At 32.6% G+C, this 15,534-nt stretch overlaps 2 protein-coding genes across 3 annotated transcripts; both read left to right on the forward strand.

The window, feature by feature from the left end:
* LOC18599128 (peroxidase A2) lies at positions 80 to 1,877 on the forward strand. The gene is made up of 4 exons (XM_007028955.2): positions 80 to 341; positions 456 to 647; positions 814 to 979; positions 1,193 to 1,877. Exons 1-4 carry the CDS (start codon positions 123 to 125, stop codon positions 1,609 to 1,611), a joined length of 996 nt encoding a protein of 331 aa, XP_007029017.2. The 5' UTR covers positions 80 to 122; the 3' UTR covers positions 1,612 to 1,877.
* Positions 3,221 to 5,468, forward strand: LOC18599129 (breast cancer type 1 susceptibility protein homolog). 2 transcript variants are annotated; one of them, XM_007028957.2, is made up of 2 exons: positions 3,221 to 3,490; positions 3,836 to 5,468. In XM_007028957.2, the coding sequence occupies exon 2, from the start codon at positions 3,892 to 3,894 to the stop codon at positions 5,146 to 5,148; it is 1,257 nt and encodes a 418-aa protein (XP_007029019.2). In that variant the 5' UTR covers positions 3,221 to 3,490; positions 3,836 to 3,891; the 3' UTR covers positions 5,149 to 5,468. The 2 variants fall into 2 exon arrangements, with proteins under 2 accessions (XP_007029019.2, XP_007029018.2); XM_007028956.2 differs by having other exon boundaries at positions 3,222 to 3,473.

Genomic DNA, 15,534 nt, shown 5'->3' on the forward strand with positions numbered 1-15,534 from the left:
TATGCAATAAGCGATATGAAAATGAAGTAGATTGACGCGTGAAAGTTTTCTATATATAATGGCTAGATGTAAGTCATGCATTCACAGACTAAGAAAACCAGTTCCAGGGAGGAAACCACAATATGTCCTCTTCCATTGCCAATTCTTCCTTCATCTTGTCAACCATTTTGCTGACATTTTTGGTTTATCAGTCAAAAGCACAATTGAGTGCCACATTTTATGCTACCACATGCCCCAATGCATCTAGCATCGTCCGCAGCGTTATTCAGCAGGCTCTGCAATCTGATATTCGGATTGGCGCCAGCCTCATCCGACTCCATTTCCATGATTGCTTTGTCGATGTAAATTCAATCTCCAAAAGACTATTTGCATATCTGTCTCATCCGAAGGTTTATTGTTGTTTGATTCTCCTTTTTGGATTTTACTTAAATGTTGATTTCATTTATATATCACAGGGATGTGATGCTTCAATCTTGTTAGACAACAGCGCCAACATACAGAGCGAGAAGGAGGCTGCTCCAAATACCAACTCCACTCGAGGCTTTAACGTTGTTGATAACATCAAAACTGCTCTTGAAAATTCTTGTCCTGGCATTGTCTCTTGTGCTGATGTTCTGGCCCTTGCTGCTGAATCTTCTGTTTCTTTGGTAACCCAAAAGAGCCCATTCTTGTTGTTAACTATCTCTTTCTTCAATTGTGGACAAATTAATAAAAACGTGCAAAGTTTTCTCAAATAATTAAAGTAATAAATGGATATTAAGCCATGAAACAGATAGCCTATCTAGCTCACAAAAGTATCCTTTGTGCTTGAAGCAAGGAGGTCCTTCATGGAGCGTACTACTTGGGAGAAGGGACAGTTTGACAGCAAACCAGGCTGGAGCTAATTCCTCCATTCCCTCACCCTTTGAAGGCTTAAGCAACATTACTTCCAAGTTCTCTGCAGTCGGGCTAAATACTAATGATCTTGTTGCATTATCTGGTAACTATTTAAATCTTCCAGTATTACTTGCTTTATAGGATATACTGACATTTTTATTCTCATTATCTCTTTAGTCTCCCGTCCCATCCCTTCCTTATCTTCCAAAAATTTATAATAGGAAACTACCACGTTCTTTCATTCTCTGATCTTAAATTCGAGAGTGAAAGGAACATTATCCTGATTGTCACTCTTTCCCCATCGGTGATTATGTAGGTGCACATACTTTTGGACGTGCTCAGTGCAGATTATTCAGCAACAGGCTATACAATTTCAGCGGAACAGGCAACCCTGACCCAACACTCGATTCATCATACTTGACTACCCTCCGACAAATCTGTCCGCAGTCCGGGAGCGGATTCAACGTCGCAAATCTTGATCCCACGACCCCTGATACTTTTGACAGCAACTATTTTACCAACCTACAAAACAATCAGGGCCTTCTCCAATCAGACCAAGAGTTGTTTTCAACAGCTGGTGCTCCCACAATCTCCATTGTCAACACCTTCAGCGGTAACCAAACTGCCTTCTTTCAAAGCTTTGCTCAGTCAATGATTAATATGGGGAACATCAGTCCATTAACAGGAAGCAGTGGAGAGATCAGAGCAGACTGTAAGAAGGTTAATGGAAGTTAATTAACCTCCATGATCAATATATAGAATCTGCTAGCTAATTAGAAATCAATTTCAAGCTATGTTTTAACAAAAAAAAGGAAAATGGATTTTATAAAGAATCAAAACTGAAATCACAAGATAATGGGATCCTACCATGTTTGTATTCAGTGAAGTTTGATCTGGATGTGGATCACCTGTCACCAAATGTGCCTGTAAGAAATAAATCGGTGAAGAAATATTAATGAAATTATTGTATGAATGACCAGGCACCTGGCAACTGTTGGTTCTATCCTTTCTACGTATTGGCTCAGAAAGTAGGGAAAAAATCTATATCCGATGTCAAATTATCAATCAGTCTTGTCCAATTTATCATCAAAATGCGGCCAAGACATCATCTTCTCAGTAGCCGTTCGTTCAAATCAAATCCATCTGTAAGAAAAATGAACATAAGATGAAGAACTGACTCAGCATTGGACAAATAAAACATAACTGTGCATGGAAAATCGTTGATTCATATCCAAGCCTATGTGCAGTTGAAGTCAGATTAAGGTACATAATAATGTGTTAGTATCAAATGAAAATGGAATTCGTTTTAACTTGATAATGAATACCATATTAAAATTCGATCGCAAATTAACCTTTATCATTGGAATTTGGATTGTAAACAAAGGCTCAATCGTAGTTTCCAAATAAAAATTAAAACCACATTTAATAGAGAATAAGTTCTGACAAATATATACTAATCAATCAGTTAAGAGACAACAGATTTTGACATGTAGGAAAAATAAATCTTCCCTACCCCCAATTCCCAAATTAGACCCAGAAATATATAGTTATCATTGTAATTATAAATAATTACTAGAAACTTATATAAATGTATGCAACCATTCTTATTAAGCACAACAGCTAGGCTAACATGGGAAGAAAGCATCAATATACACTTTCCATCATCAAATCAATGGCCAATTAGCTAGCTAGTAGTTCCTTTTATCACATTCTCTTGGTTTTTTTTTTTTTTTTCATGAATGTCTCAAAATATGAAATTCTTTTTTTCATTTTTAAACATATAATTTTTTTATTTGTCATAATTTTTATATTACTTTTAATATTAAATAGCATTGAATATATATATATATATATATATATATATATATTAATGCGAAATATTACAATCAAAATTTTTTTCTTAATATCTGTGGAATTCAAATAATAAAATAAAATTTGAGAGAGTATATAATTACAATGTGAGACACTTCACTCTAAATATAATCTTAACATGGTTTTTGTTTAGTTAAAGACTTAAAAGTGGTTAAAATTGTAAATGCAATTTTTTAATGCCACAATGATATCCAACAAAGGACAAAATAATAGTAAAAATTATTTAAAAGCATAAATGAGATTATATAAATCTTTGTAAATTAAGAAGAAAAATCTTAGTCCATGCACTGCTGTAATGTCCGCTGGAATGCGATAGGATACAAATTTGACAACTTATAATCTCCCATCAACCCACCTAGAATTTTGCCACGTCTTCATCGAATTCAGTCTATTCTCCATTACCGTTGATCAAAAACCCAATCATAGATTACAAACAAGCACAAATACACAGAATCCTCCCTCGTTCTCTCTCTCTCCTTCCTTGGAGGCTTCAACTTTCTAACAATTTCCCTCACTCGTATAAATTTTTCTCTCTTTTTAATTTATTTTCCCAATCTTCTCACTAAACAGATGAAAGCTGACTGACCCAACAAGATAACAATCCATGGCGAGTCAACTTGAGCCAACTCAACTCAGAAACTGCTCCCACCATCCAACTCAGTGACCAGAGCTCTTAAAAAGCTCCGAGTTTGTTGATGGTCAAGATCGTCAGCTGTAAAACCCAGGTCTTTCTTGTTCTTCTGTAAGCCTCATTTTTACTAGAAATTTTCCATATTTATTTGTTGTTGTCTTTAAAGTCAGCATCTTGATGACCTAAAGTTAGGTTTCTTCCAATTTGAGAGGTTGTGGATTTGGGTTTTAGATCTGGGTTTCTTGATATTTGTGGTGAAATTAGGGTTTACTTTTTGGTTTTGATAAACTTGTGATGAGGGAAGGGTTTGTGGATTTGGGTTTTTATTGGTTTTTTGGGTAAAATTGAGGATTTGATGATTTGGTTTTGTTTAATTTTATGATTCTGTGATATTGGTTTCCTTAATTTTAGGTTATATTTAAGGTTTTTATATCTGGGTACCTTAAACTTGTGAAGGTTATAAAGAGGGTTTTCCTGGGTTGAAAAGAAGGGTTGTTTTTGGAGCATTTGTCATGGCTGAGGAAACAACTGATACAATGAACCTTGATTTGAATCTGGGTCCAGCTCCTGAGACAGGGTCAGGATCAGTGTCGAATGAAAGCTTGAATTGGGATGATTTGGTTGATAACCCGTTTGATAGGATTAGAGAAGCTGTTAGGCGTAGGCGGTGGAGATGGCAGCAGGTTGAAATTCCTACTGCGACTCAGAACCTCTCTGTGGAATTGGATCAATTTATGGGGAATTCAGGCAATGTGAGCACGTTACAGGCAGGTGAGGGCAGTGTTGCTGCTGAGGAAAGAACGAGTGATGTACCCAAAGCATGTGAAAATACCAATGGATTTTTGGAAGATGAGGCTTCAGAAAAAAAGGATGATATTGAGAAGGGTGTTAGCAATGATGGGAGCTTTTTTGATTGTAACATATGCCTGGATTTGGCTCGGGAACCTGTTGTAACTTGTTGTGGACACTTGTTTTGTTGGTCTTGCCTCTATCGATGGTTACATGTGCATTCAGATGCAAGGGAATGTCCTGTCTGCAAAGGAGAGGTGACTGCTAAAACTCTGACCCCAATTTATGGTCGGGCGAACATTACCCATGAGCCGGAAGAGGACTCAGGTCTTAAAATCCCTTCTCGGCCCAGTGCACGGCGGGTGGACAGTTTGAGGCAAACTATTCAAAGGACTGCTTTAAATCTCCCAGTGGAGGAGATGATTCGCCGTCTTGGAAGCAGATTTGATTTGACCCGTGACCTGACTCCACCACAGGAGGCCAATGGTGCGCGGGAAACTACAGAAAGAGCTAATTCCATCCTTAACAGGATTTTGACATCTCGAGGATTGCGGGGAGAGCAAAATACTGGTGTGTCCCTTGATGATGTGGACTTGACACCTAGCAGCACAACTGGTAATGAGGTTATGTCCTCCCGGGTTCATTCTTTGTATCTTCAAAGACAATCACAAATTCGAAGGACATCAAGAATAACTTCTCTGACATCTGCACTGAGTTCAGCAGAAAGGATAGTTGAGGCATATTTTCGAAGCAACCCAGTGGGAAGAAATCAGGAGCAGCCACCAGCAGTTGATGATAGAGATTCTTTCTCAAGCATTGCTGCTGTAATAAACCCGGAGAGTCAAATGGACACTGCTGTCGAAATAGACTCTGTGGTATCACTTTCAGCTTCCTCTTCTAGAAGAAGAAACGATGCTTCAAGGGTTTCAGATGTTGATAGTGGTGACTCTCGTGCACATAGAAGGAGACGACTGAACTAGGAACTAGAAAGATTTTTGTCGAATCTCATGTCCTGGAACTGCTCAAGAATAGTCTTAACTGCATTCCATTTATATTGCTTTCACCTTACAAAGAATTCGGCTTCAACATTTATGATTTCGACGAAGGTGATCATAAAGATTCCAAATAGATTTGTGCTGGCATTATGTGAATTGAAATGTTATCATCTTTTCCTAAGGTTCCGTCCTTGATATGGTATGGCAAAACAGATTTGTACACGGAGCTAGTAGACCCATCTTTACTCTCGCTGTACATAACCATGCAAGCCTCATATATCTGATTATCTTTGCTTTCAGATGTCTTCTTCTTCTTCTTCTTCTTCTTCTTCTTCTTCTTATCTTCTAAATCTTTATTTTGTATGGAAAATTTGCTAAAGCTATTATTTTCATCACCCCTGAAATTTAATTTCTTATCTATCCTAGGATGGATGTGTTGTTGTCAATTTGTTTTAAGGTCATTTATCTCCACTAATGCCAATTGCCAATTAGGAAGTTTCTTTTTCTCTCAATCCTGACATAAATCATAGTATCTGGAAATTTGTTGGGATAATCCACCACTCCTCCCACCCACTAAACCAGAAAAAACCTGCATATATTAGATCATTTTCTCTTTATAGTATTTAAAGAGAGAAGGGAACTGAATCTGGCTGTTTAAATAAGGATACATTATACATGTGCTCCCCTACCATTAGATCATTCTCTTCATTCTTCCCCGTTTTGGTGGAGAAGTTGATAGAAATGGAAGAATTTTTGGACATTGGGGCTGGGTTTAATTGTCCAGCTTGTCAGAAAATGAATTGTCACAGTTGCAGCCCAGTGGTAGTACTGCTCCCATTTGCCAAAATCTGGTGTTGGGTTAGCTTATGAATTTGGGCCGCAAAATTATGATCCTTCCTTCAGCTTTCAATAGCTAGCTTTAACATTTTTCTTAGGTTTTTCCCTATCCTATTTTACAAAAGCAGAATACAGAATGTACCCACAGAAACAACACAAATCTCTTCAGCCATTTCCTTGGTTCTAGCCATACCCCTTCTTCTTACAAGAAACTTTCAGTTTGAATTCCCTATTCCCAATACATATATCAACAAAGGAATAAATCCCAAGTGCTAAAACTAAAGTTTACTATTCCATTTGGGTTTCATAATCCGATAAACTGTTTATAGCCTCAACTTCTTACAAACGTTGATTTGTTAGGCAAGGCGTGAAGGAGAAATAACTAGTCTTATTTATTCTTCTTTTTCTTTTTAAAGTTTAACTTGGACGTAAAAGTATTGACTTAAGACGGAGTTAAAATTATACTGTCTTCATCTGCAATTCAAGCAATATTATTTCTTTATTAGATTTACTATAGTAAAAATTAAATAAAAGTGAAAAAAAAAAAGGGACAAAGTGTTAGGATTCAGTTTCATGTTCAAACATGAAAATAATGAAAAATTAAAGTATAATGCAGTTGAAAAATAAAAAATACATTTAATCAGAAAAATAATTGAATACTACAATATCAATATTTGTGTTTTTTTCACGTAATTTTCATATTAATTATAAAATTTATAAGTTTAAGAGTTACAAATATTGTTCTAGATATCGTAATCAAAAACCAATTAAACCCAAAAACACTTGTGATGAAGCAATTAACCCGAAAGAAGAATAAGATAGTCTAAAATCTGACATTTGAAATATTTGTTTCTAGATTTGTCAAATCTTCAGCCACTCAAGTGTTTGATTTTTAATAGTAATTCACACAATGGCCAAATAAGATCTTATCGAAGGTAAGATTTTACCTGTGGTAGCAAGTTTTGTTTCAAAAATAAAAAGACTAAAAGTTCTTCCCAAATCTTATTTCTGTTAGACAAAGAAAACTATTTTTCTTTTCTTATTTTTATGAAAAGGCTAGGAAGGACAAAAGGCTTAGAGTTTTAATTAGCTAACATAACATATTTGTATAACCAAACTAAATTGTAATCTTAAATAAAATATTTGTATTTTTATTCAATTAACTCCTTATGAACTTAATTAATTTTTCCACTTTATTTTGGTTTGTTTCAATTAAGTTTAACTTCATTAATTATCCTTATTTAATCTCAATTATGCCACTTAATGAGTGTGACCTATTAAATTTCTAATATGTTGACAATAAATATAAATCATAATCAAATATCAATTTAATAATTGATTTATATTTATAAATCATGAACTATATCTAGCAGCATATCAAGACCACTGAAATGTTAGAAAGTCAATTAAAGAATTTGACAAAAACCTTTTAGTGATAAGCCTCTCAATACAACATGATCTTTTCATCAAATATCTAAGATATGTAATAAAGCATGACTCAATACCTACTTATAACATTCCATATTAATTCTCATAATTCAGAACTAACCTTACAAATTTAGGAAACCAACTTTTCTTAAATTCATCATACTTTGACCAAAGTCTTTACACAAGTTAATTTATAATTAAGAACAAGTGAGATACATCCCTTCATATTACTTGGGGTAATGAATCCTCTCTTGACCATTCATTTTACCTTTGTATGCTTCATGATATATCCAAAAACATCCTATTTAGGCATTTAGTCGCCTCCAGGCCCAAAGAGGTGAAATTAAGTATGTCATTCGTTATACAAGATGACCTAATATCTCTAGTCCAAGGACTAGTTACACGACTATCACATGAAAACATATTCCATAAATACTTTAGTGAAACACTAAATGAAATTCTCATAGCAGGTCATGTTCGATAAACTTGTTCTTCAACAAGCACTCACATGTTATCTTTAAGTATTACATATACTTCAATTTATGAGATCGATTGCTTACTTTTCAAGTAAAGAGGCTGAACATGTACTAGTCTTTGAGTATTGTTAATGTCCTGTCTTGACAATATAATGACCAAAAACAATTTAGGAACATAGCTCTGATACGTAATAATCTCATAATTGTAACAGTTTTACAATTCACTCACAAGGCTTTTATGTTCTATGGGTTTTACCCAATTAATACTTAATAACTTCTTATTATTGCACTAATATGAAAGAAAACCTTTATCACATATAGTTATACCATTAAGTATACATTAAATGACGATATATATTCCTTAACCAATCCAATTGACTCAAAAGCATATATCAAAAAGAAAGTTATCCAAAAAGGTAGTTTACGTGGAGAAATAATTAGTTAGGAATGAAGGAAAGTTGTTTTTTCTTCCCTATATTTGGTATGAAAAATAAAAATAGAGTAAAATTATAAATAAAAAGAATATTTTTCGTCTGATTTAAAATGATTAAATTTGAAAAGAAAGAATAATTGTAAATTTTTCTATTAACCTTCGGCTTCCTTCACTTCCTTCCTCCTTTTCTCTTACCAAACATTGTGGTGAATAGAATAGATACTTCCTTTCTGGTGTTGGATTAATCAAACACAATTACTGTCTAAAATCTTCATTTTCACTCTACCTACACTTTTAGTCAAATGAAAATTGCTTTGAACCCTAAATAATGATGTCACCATCTGAATTTATTTTAAATGGTCAAAATACAATTTCATTAATTCGGATTAAAAATTCCTAAATGATACTAGCCATGATTCTATCTTTTTATACACAAGTTAATGGAAATCATGGTGTGATTAAAGAAGAAACCGACGAGACTATGATAATTATATTGCTCCAATCAAATTGATCGAAAATAATGGAGAGGATCTCAAGCCTAATAGATGCCGAGCAGACCGAAGAGAGCAATATAGCTCTGAAAAAATGATACAACAAAAAGAAGAGAAACAGGATTATTATGTGCGGCCACCCCAATGGCAAAACAGGCCGGTGGCGCAATGCAAAATGGGGATAACATGTTTTCTGGTCTCAAAAATTCAAGGAAGATTATGAGCATGACTGGTTGAATTATGATGATGGCTATGATGCCGATGATGATGATCATAATAATAATAATAATCATAATAATGGACAACAGAATCAAAAGCTGGAAAAAGGGGATGGAAATTAATGATTGTTGGATACAAAGAGAATGATCGAGCACACGAGAGAGTATGTTTCAAGGCATCCATAGTTTCAATGGTCAACATTCCCCATCATCACTTTTAAAACCCAACTCACATTTACTTGTGAATTTTTATTTATTTATTTTGCTTTGCTTTGATTCATGCTTGTTGTCGACATAGTCAACATTCATTATTCATTTCAGGCTGCTTCATCTTAGTTATATCATAAGTAGTTGTAGCTGAGAAGAGAGAAACATCGTAAGGTTGAGCTAAGCATGATCTGTATGTGTGGTAATAATATGAATCAAATTCATCATACACTTATTTCTCGATTTTTAATTTGAAATTCTTAAGTTCAAAATTAAAAAAAAAATGTTGAGACTTTCCACTATACAATGCGTAATCCTAACTCAATGGACTTTACATGTATTAGAAGGAACTAGTTCATGATCATACAATCGTTTCCCATCAATTCCAACTTTTTTATAAAAAAATATTTTTAATGAACTATGTTGGTCAAATAACTCTTTGGTTTCTCAACTATCAGCTCCTAGCAAATGCCTTCTCTGCCAATCCTCCTATTAAAATTAAAGCAGCCAAGCAAGAAACAAGAAAGGCAAACGTGGTATTTTTGTTATATTTGCTAACCAATGTTGACAGAAAACTGAAAACTCTTTAGAAAGCTTTCAAACCATAATCAATAGTTGGAAAATCAAATTGACCAGTCAATACTTAGATATTGCCCGGAATAATTGTAATAATAACAGGAAGGAAAAGATAATGTTAATTAATGGTTAGGCTTGGAGTACTGAAAACCTGCTTCTTGTTAACTTATTCATATAATACAAGAATTAATTCAAGTCAAGCAATTGAAAAATGACATAAAAAAATAGTAGAGCAGGATCCAACATTGAATAAACTCTATATAAATAAATAAATAAATATATATATATATATATATATATATGCATGGAACCATTTGTCTGACTAAAAATATCATTTATATATCTTGATCAAGACTACCAGGACTGAACAATCAAAGGATACTTGCAACATAGACTGGTCAAAAACCTCTTCCCAAACCATATAATTGAGAATTTTATGTAGTCCATATGTCCTCGTTAGAAACATGAGGAAATTCCCAATATAACAATAAAAAAAACTAGCCTGAGCCCTGAGGGATTCAAGGGTGAGCTGGAGCCTGGATGGACCTTAAGAATACATAGCTTTGTCCAAAAACATACTTTTATGTAAAGGAATTTTTACATGTAAAAACCAAAATAGGGAAGCCTTGAGACAATATTTAAGCTTTAATTAGGCACGTATGCACGAGTCTCGAAGGATGGAACAATTAACTTTTCAAGAGATTAATTTTTCAAACTGGGGGAAAGTGGAAAATTTCACACATGGATTTGATTACTGATTAGCCAATAAAAACGTTAAATTATTATAAGTCTATGATGAAGATGTTCATCATGATCATCATTTTTCTCACTAAGATGCAGTATTTTTAGGGTCTTTTGTCCCATACTTTTTCAGCATCAAACAGCATCCCAGGGAGAGAAATGGGACATGAGAAATGATGATGATGATAATGGTGATGATTATGATAAATGAAAGAAAAGCATGGTAAAATGCTTCATGATTATGTCTGGGAAGAGAACATGCAAGATCCTTCCATTCCAGGGGTTGCATGCCTAGCTGTGTCGTTTCTTCCTCTCATCATCTGGGTAAAAATCATATAAACAACCAATTATTGTCCAACTAGATTGCTTTTTTGGGGTTTAGGCTAGAATGCAATCATGTGAAATCATTCTATCAAACCATGGCCTCATTATACCCTATTTCTTTCTATTGCTACTTCTAAGATTAATATTCTTGCAATTTACAAACAAGCAGCCCTATGTTTTACTCTTGACTTTTTTTTTTTATAAGTTTACAGGTATAAATAAATTTTACAATTACAATCAAATTATTTTATCTTGACATGAATGACATATATAGTTATTAAGTGAAGCAAAATATATAGAACAAATCATATGAGGTTATGTATGGTTGATACTTTTGTTTTTAATTTTATGTTATTTATTTTTTAATTTTTATATTATTTTTTATTAATAATAAAAGTATCAATCAAACGAAATTTAAATAAATTCATAAATAAACACAAAATTTAACTTTTCTGACTAAATTTATATTCAAAATTTTTATGAGTCTTCAATGATCTTAATTTTTTTTATCTCTCTTTTTTATTAGCAGCTAAAAAAGTAATTAAAATTATGAATTATATATTTTCTGATTGAAAATAAAATTGAAAAAGAAGATTATACATATATTCAATTTAATTAGAGTTTTAGCTTTTTAAAATTTTATGATTATATATATATATATATATATATGTCTTATTCCTTTTATCATTTGACTATATCTTAAAAGTGACTGATCTTACTTATTTGTTGGGCTTACAATGTTTCAAAATGTGATTGAAGTAGGGTTTCATTGTTAGATAACTAATCAGCTCATTAGTCCAAAATATTAGTGCCAAACATGATTTGTGTGATGAGCTTTACGACATTGTTATAATGAGCAACAATGAGCAAGAAATCATTGTGTTGTTTATCTAATATAAGTCTCAACCATTTGCACTTACTCCATAATTATTAATCCCTCACTATTCCAAGATCTTATTTGATTATCATCACCACAATATTATTGATTCTCCTTGATCACCAATAAGCTAGACTTTTAATTGCAAAATGACAGATAATTCCTTCTTTTCTGTTTTGTTTTTCTTATTTTTTGTTGATTGAAATCTTCAACTTTTCTTTCCCATTAGTTCTTTTACTGCTCCTAGATTGTTTTACGCTATGGGCCACGAGTTTTGACCCTGGAAGACAGTGACAATTTAGGATCCAGTCAACTCTTAATCAGGTTTTTTAGTGTCTATAACTGGTGTACCCCTTCTCCCATTTAAAAAGAAAATTAGGTGTGAGATACACAGAGAAATATGTATATATCAAGATGTCTGATGATCCAACTAATATTTGACTAGTCATTAACAATAAATGTTGATAACAATATTTCGGAACAGTTTCATCAAATAGTAACTGAAATAAGAGAAAAATCAGAAAGAGAGAAATGATTATGAGAGTGATAAAAATCTTGAAGGTTGAATAAATGATTCATGGCATGAAATGACCCATCCAAATCCATATTGAAAAGCTGCACTCAAACCAACTTTCGTTGAGTTCAAATAAAGCTAACCAGATTTGCTTGCATAATTTTCTGTCACATATTTAGAGTAAGAAATAGTTTTCTCATCTTAAGTATTGCAGGAGTAGAAATGACTTTTTGGATGTTGATTTGCAAGTGGAGGGGAAGAATAAACAAAAACGAGCAAAACGACCTAGGAGAAGGGGATATATAGTGATGCTGACTCTTTGCATAAAAAGGATTGAGATTTGAGACGCAAAGAGGAAACCCCACACCACATTCAGAGAGCTGACAAGGAGCCCCCCCCAGGCAGCAGAGAGAAGAAGATCATCATTACAGAAATTGACTGTCCTTGTTGGCCTTGGGGCACCTGCCCCCATGGGCTCTCTCATCAACTTCCATTACTGGCTCAGCTACTCGCCCTGCTACCACCATCCCTAGGCCCCTCATATCATGCCAGGTCTTTCGAAATCTCTACCACCATTACTAGAATCTTTTACCAAGTCAAGGTTCACGTAAACAGAAATAATAATAAATAAATATAAAAGGTTTCTCTTTCCAAATCCATGCGCTTTATTTCTTGGCCTTAGGGAAATAAATCATTAATTTAAAAACTTGTTTTCGAAATCTGTTTTGCAGCTTCCCTTGATCCTGAACGAGTGAAAGTGAGCAACAAGCTATCAATTGCACGCGGAGAATGATCTTTGGAATGGGGTAGTTCAAAAAGTAAGTGTAAATTGAAGTTTACTACTATGAATCATGAAAGTGTTAATAGAAAGTAATGTTGCAATCAATGCTTGACTTAAGAACCACTAAATTGTGTATACAAAAATGGCAATAAAATAAATACACCCGAGCCCATTTTATATGCTTTATCATACCCTAGCTAGGTGATGGATTCTTAGAGCAATTAATGACAAGGGTCAACAGTCAAACTATGAGGGAGATAGCACAGATGTTTAAAATTTTTGGTTTTATGATAGCCCTTTCCAAGAGTTTATGTTCAATTAGTCCTTATATGACATTAATCAACATACAAAGGAAATTAATTTGTATTATCCAATTCAATTCTTACACGTTCAACATATTTTTACTAGTTTAAAAGTTAAAGACTTAGCATGGTCAAAAAAGGTTCCCCTCGTGGTCCACATTCGGGAACAAAATTGTTTCCCATTGAGTTTTCCCATCTTAGTCCCTACTTAGGCTATCTTATTCAAAATAAAAATTCCCATCTAGCTATAACATATATAAAAATGATTTTCGTATATGACTGTATTGTTTTCATTGTCCACATCCTTATATTACATGAAATTGTATGCATACATATATATAATACCTACATATGCCTTTTGTGCTTGAAAAATTAGTTTGTATTAGTTATGAACATTTTTCTTTTGCAGTTAATTATGAACTATTTAATAATTGTTGCTACTAGTTGTCTATTTGAATGAAACTTCGAGATATTTACTGTTTTTGTCTCAAACTCTTAGCAAAGTTATATGAATTTCGCCAACTCAATTTGTATTGATTTTATTTGATTGTTTTATTTATTAATTCATTTCATGAATATATTTATTACTATGATGCATGTTAAAAAAATATTTAATTATATTTATAATTTTTACTTGCAAATGTAACCTTATAAGAAAATAATATTATCTTATATCCAAAAAAAATAATACCATCATTCTATATATCTTAAAACTAAAAGGTAACAACGTGAATCAATGCATAAAAGGGGGAAAATTAACTCGAATGAAGAGGTTGGCTGTGGATATAAATATAACATAAGAGATATTAAAAAAAAAAGTAGTATAGAATTTGGTGAAGCTTCAATGCTCTTCAAGAAATAGTAAAAATTAAAGAATGAGAGCAGGCAGGTCTAATTCATACGGTCAAATGACTTTAAGAATGGAACCAATTGGTGGGGTTGCTTATTCAATCTTGTTGGTTACACGAGTCTATCTTCGTACTGAAAGGAAAGACCCAAATGGCGTAAAACTCAATTGTGGCTCCCAATAGTGTTTAAAGGTGTTTCAACAGATTTATAGCCAAGGGAACAGAATAATTGATATTGAATTTAATGATATACCAATATCCTTCAATAAAAATTGGTGATATTAATTAATATTTGAAATTGTAATAAATTGAAAATCGATTGATCTTTTAATAATAATTAAGGATATAATTGAGTTGAATCAAGCTGGTGTAGTCGCAGGCTTGATTAAAAAATTTGTAACTCAAGCTCGATTGAGCCTTACATTTTTGTGTTTGAGCTCAACTCAAAAAATAATCAACTTACTTTAAATCGATCCGATTAAGCTTGATTATTATTAATTTATATAAAAAATTTAAAACTCGATTAAAATTTGATTATGAAATAAAAATTCAAATGAAACCCCTTTTTTTTAAGCAAAAAAATGAGTGCAATACGAAGATTTCTCAAGAAAATCATCCATCTTAATACAATGAAACGTTAAATATATAAATAAATATTTTATTTTGTTTATATATGTATATAAAATTAAAAATAAAAATAAAAAATTCATAAAGTGCATAAACCACTCAAGTCTAATACTATCACAAAATTCAAATTTGACTTGACTCGTTTTTTGAATAATTGGAGCTTGCGTTTAACTTACAATGAACGAGTCTAATTAAGAATATTCATCCAATCAAGCTCGAGTAGCTCACAAATAATTTGGTTCATTTACACCATTGACAACAATATCGAAAAGGAATTTCTTTGGACATTTATCAGGATTATATGAAAAGCAACATTACAAGCCATAAATTTCAAAGGTGATGCTATCATGGGCGCCTAATGCAAATGACACAGTTACATAAATAAATAAAATTTCAAATTCTCTTAAATATATATTATAAAAAAGGTTTTTTAGTTTCTTAATACAATTTTCTAAATTCATAGGACTAATACATATTTAATCTTTTTAATCTTGTGTTATATTATTAAATGTAAACAAAATAGATAAAAGTAATTAGAAAATATATAAATTTAGCAATAATTGGTTCAATAAATATATTTCAAGTTAGATAAAAAATAGTTTAAATTTAATTTCCATCACATTTTTACAAACCAAATTTATCCTCTCTTTTTTTTTTTGTGGGGGGGGGGGGGGGGGGGTAGGAAGCAAGT

The sequence above is a fragment of the Theobroma cacao genome, chromosome 5 (genome assembly GCF_000208745.1).
Source record: "Theobroma cacao cultivar B97-61/B2 chromosome 5, Criollo_cocoa_genome_V2, whole genome shotgun sequence".
Taxonomy (NCBI): Eukaryota; Viridiplantae; Streptophyta; class Magnoliopsida; order Malvales; family Malvaceae; genus Theobroma; species Theobroma cacao.

Bases quoted from the DNA above. Each gene is read 5' to 3' on its own strand.
- LOC18599128 (XM_007028955.2), top strand. From the start codon at position 123: ATGTCCTCTTCCATTGCCAATTCTTCCTTCATCTTGTCAACCATTTTG. The intron at 342-455 runs GTAAATTCAATC...TATATATCACAG, and splicing joins TCCATGATTGCTTTGTCGAT to GGATGTGATGCTTCAATCTT. The intron at 648-813 runs GTAACCCAAAAG...TTGTGCTTGAAG, and splicing joins CTGAATCTTCTGTTTCTTTG to CAAGGAGGTCCTTCATGGAG.
- LOC18599129 (XM_007028957.2), top strand. From the start codon at position 3,892: ATGGCTGAGGAAACAACTGATACAATGAACCTTGATTTGAATCTGGGT.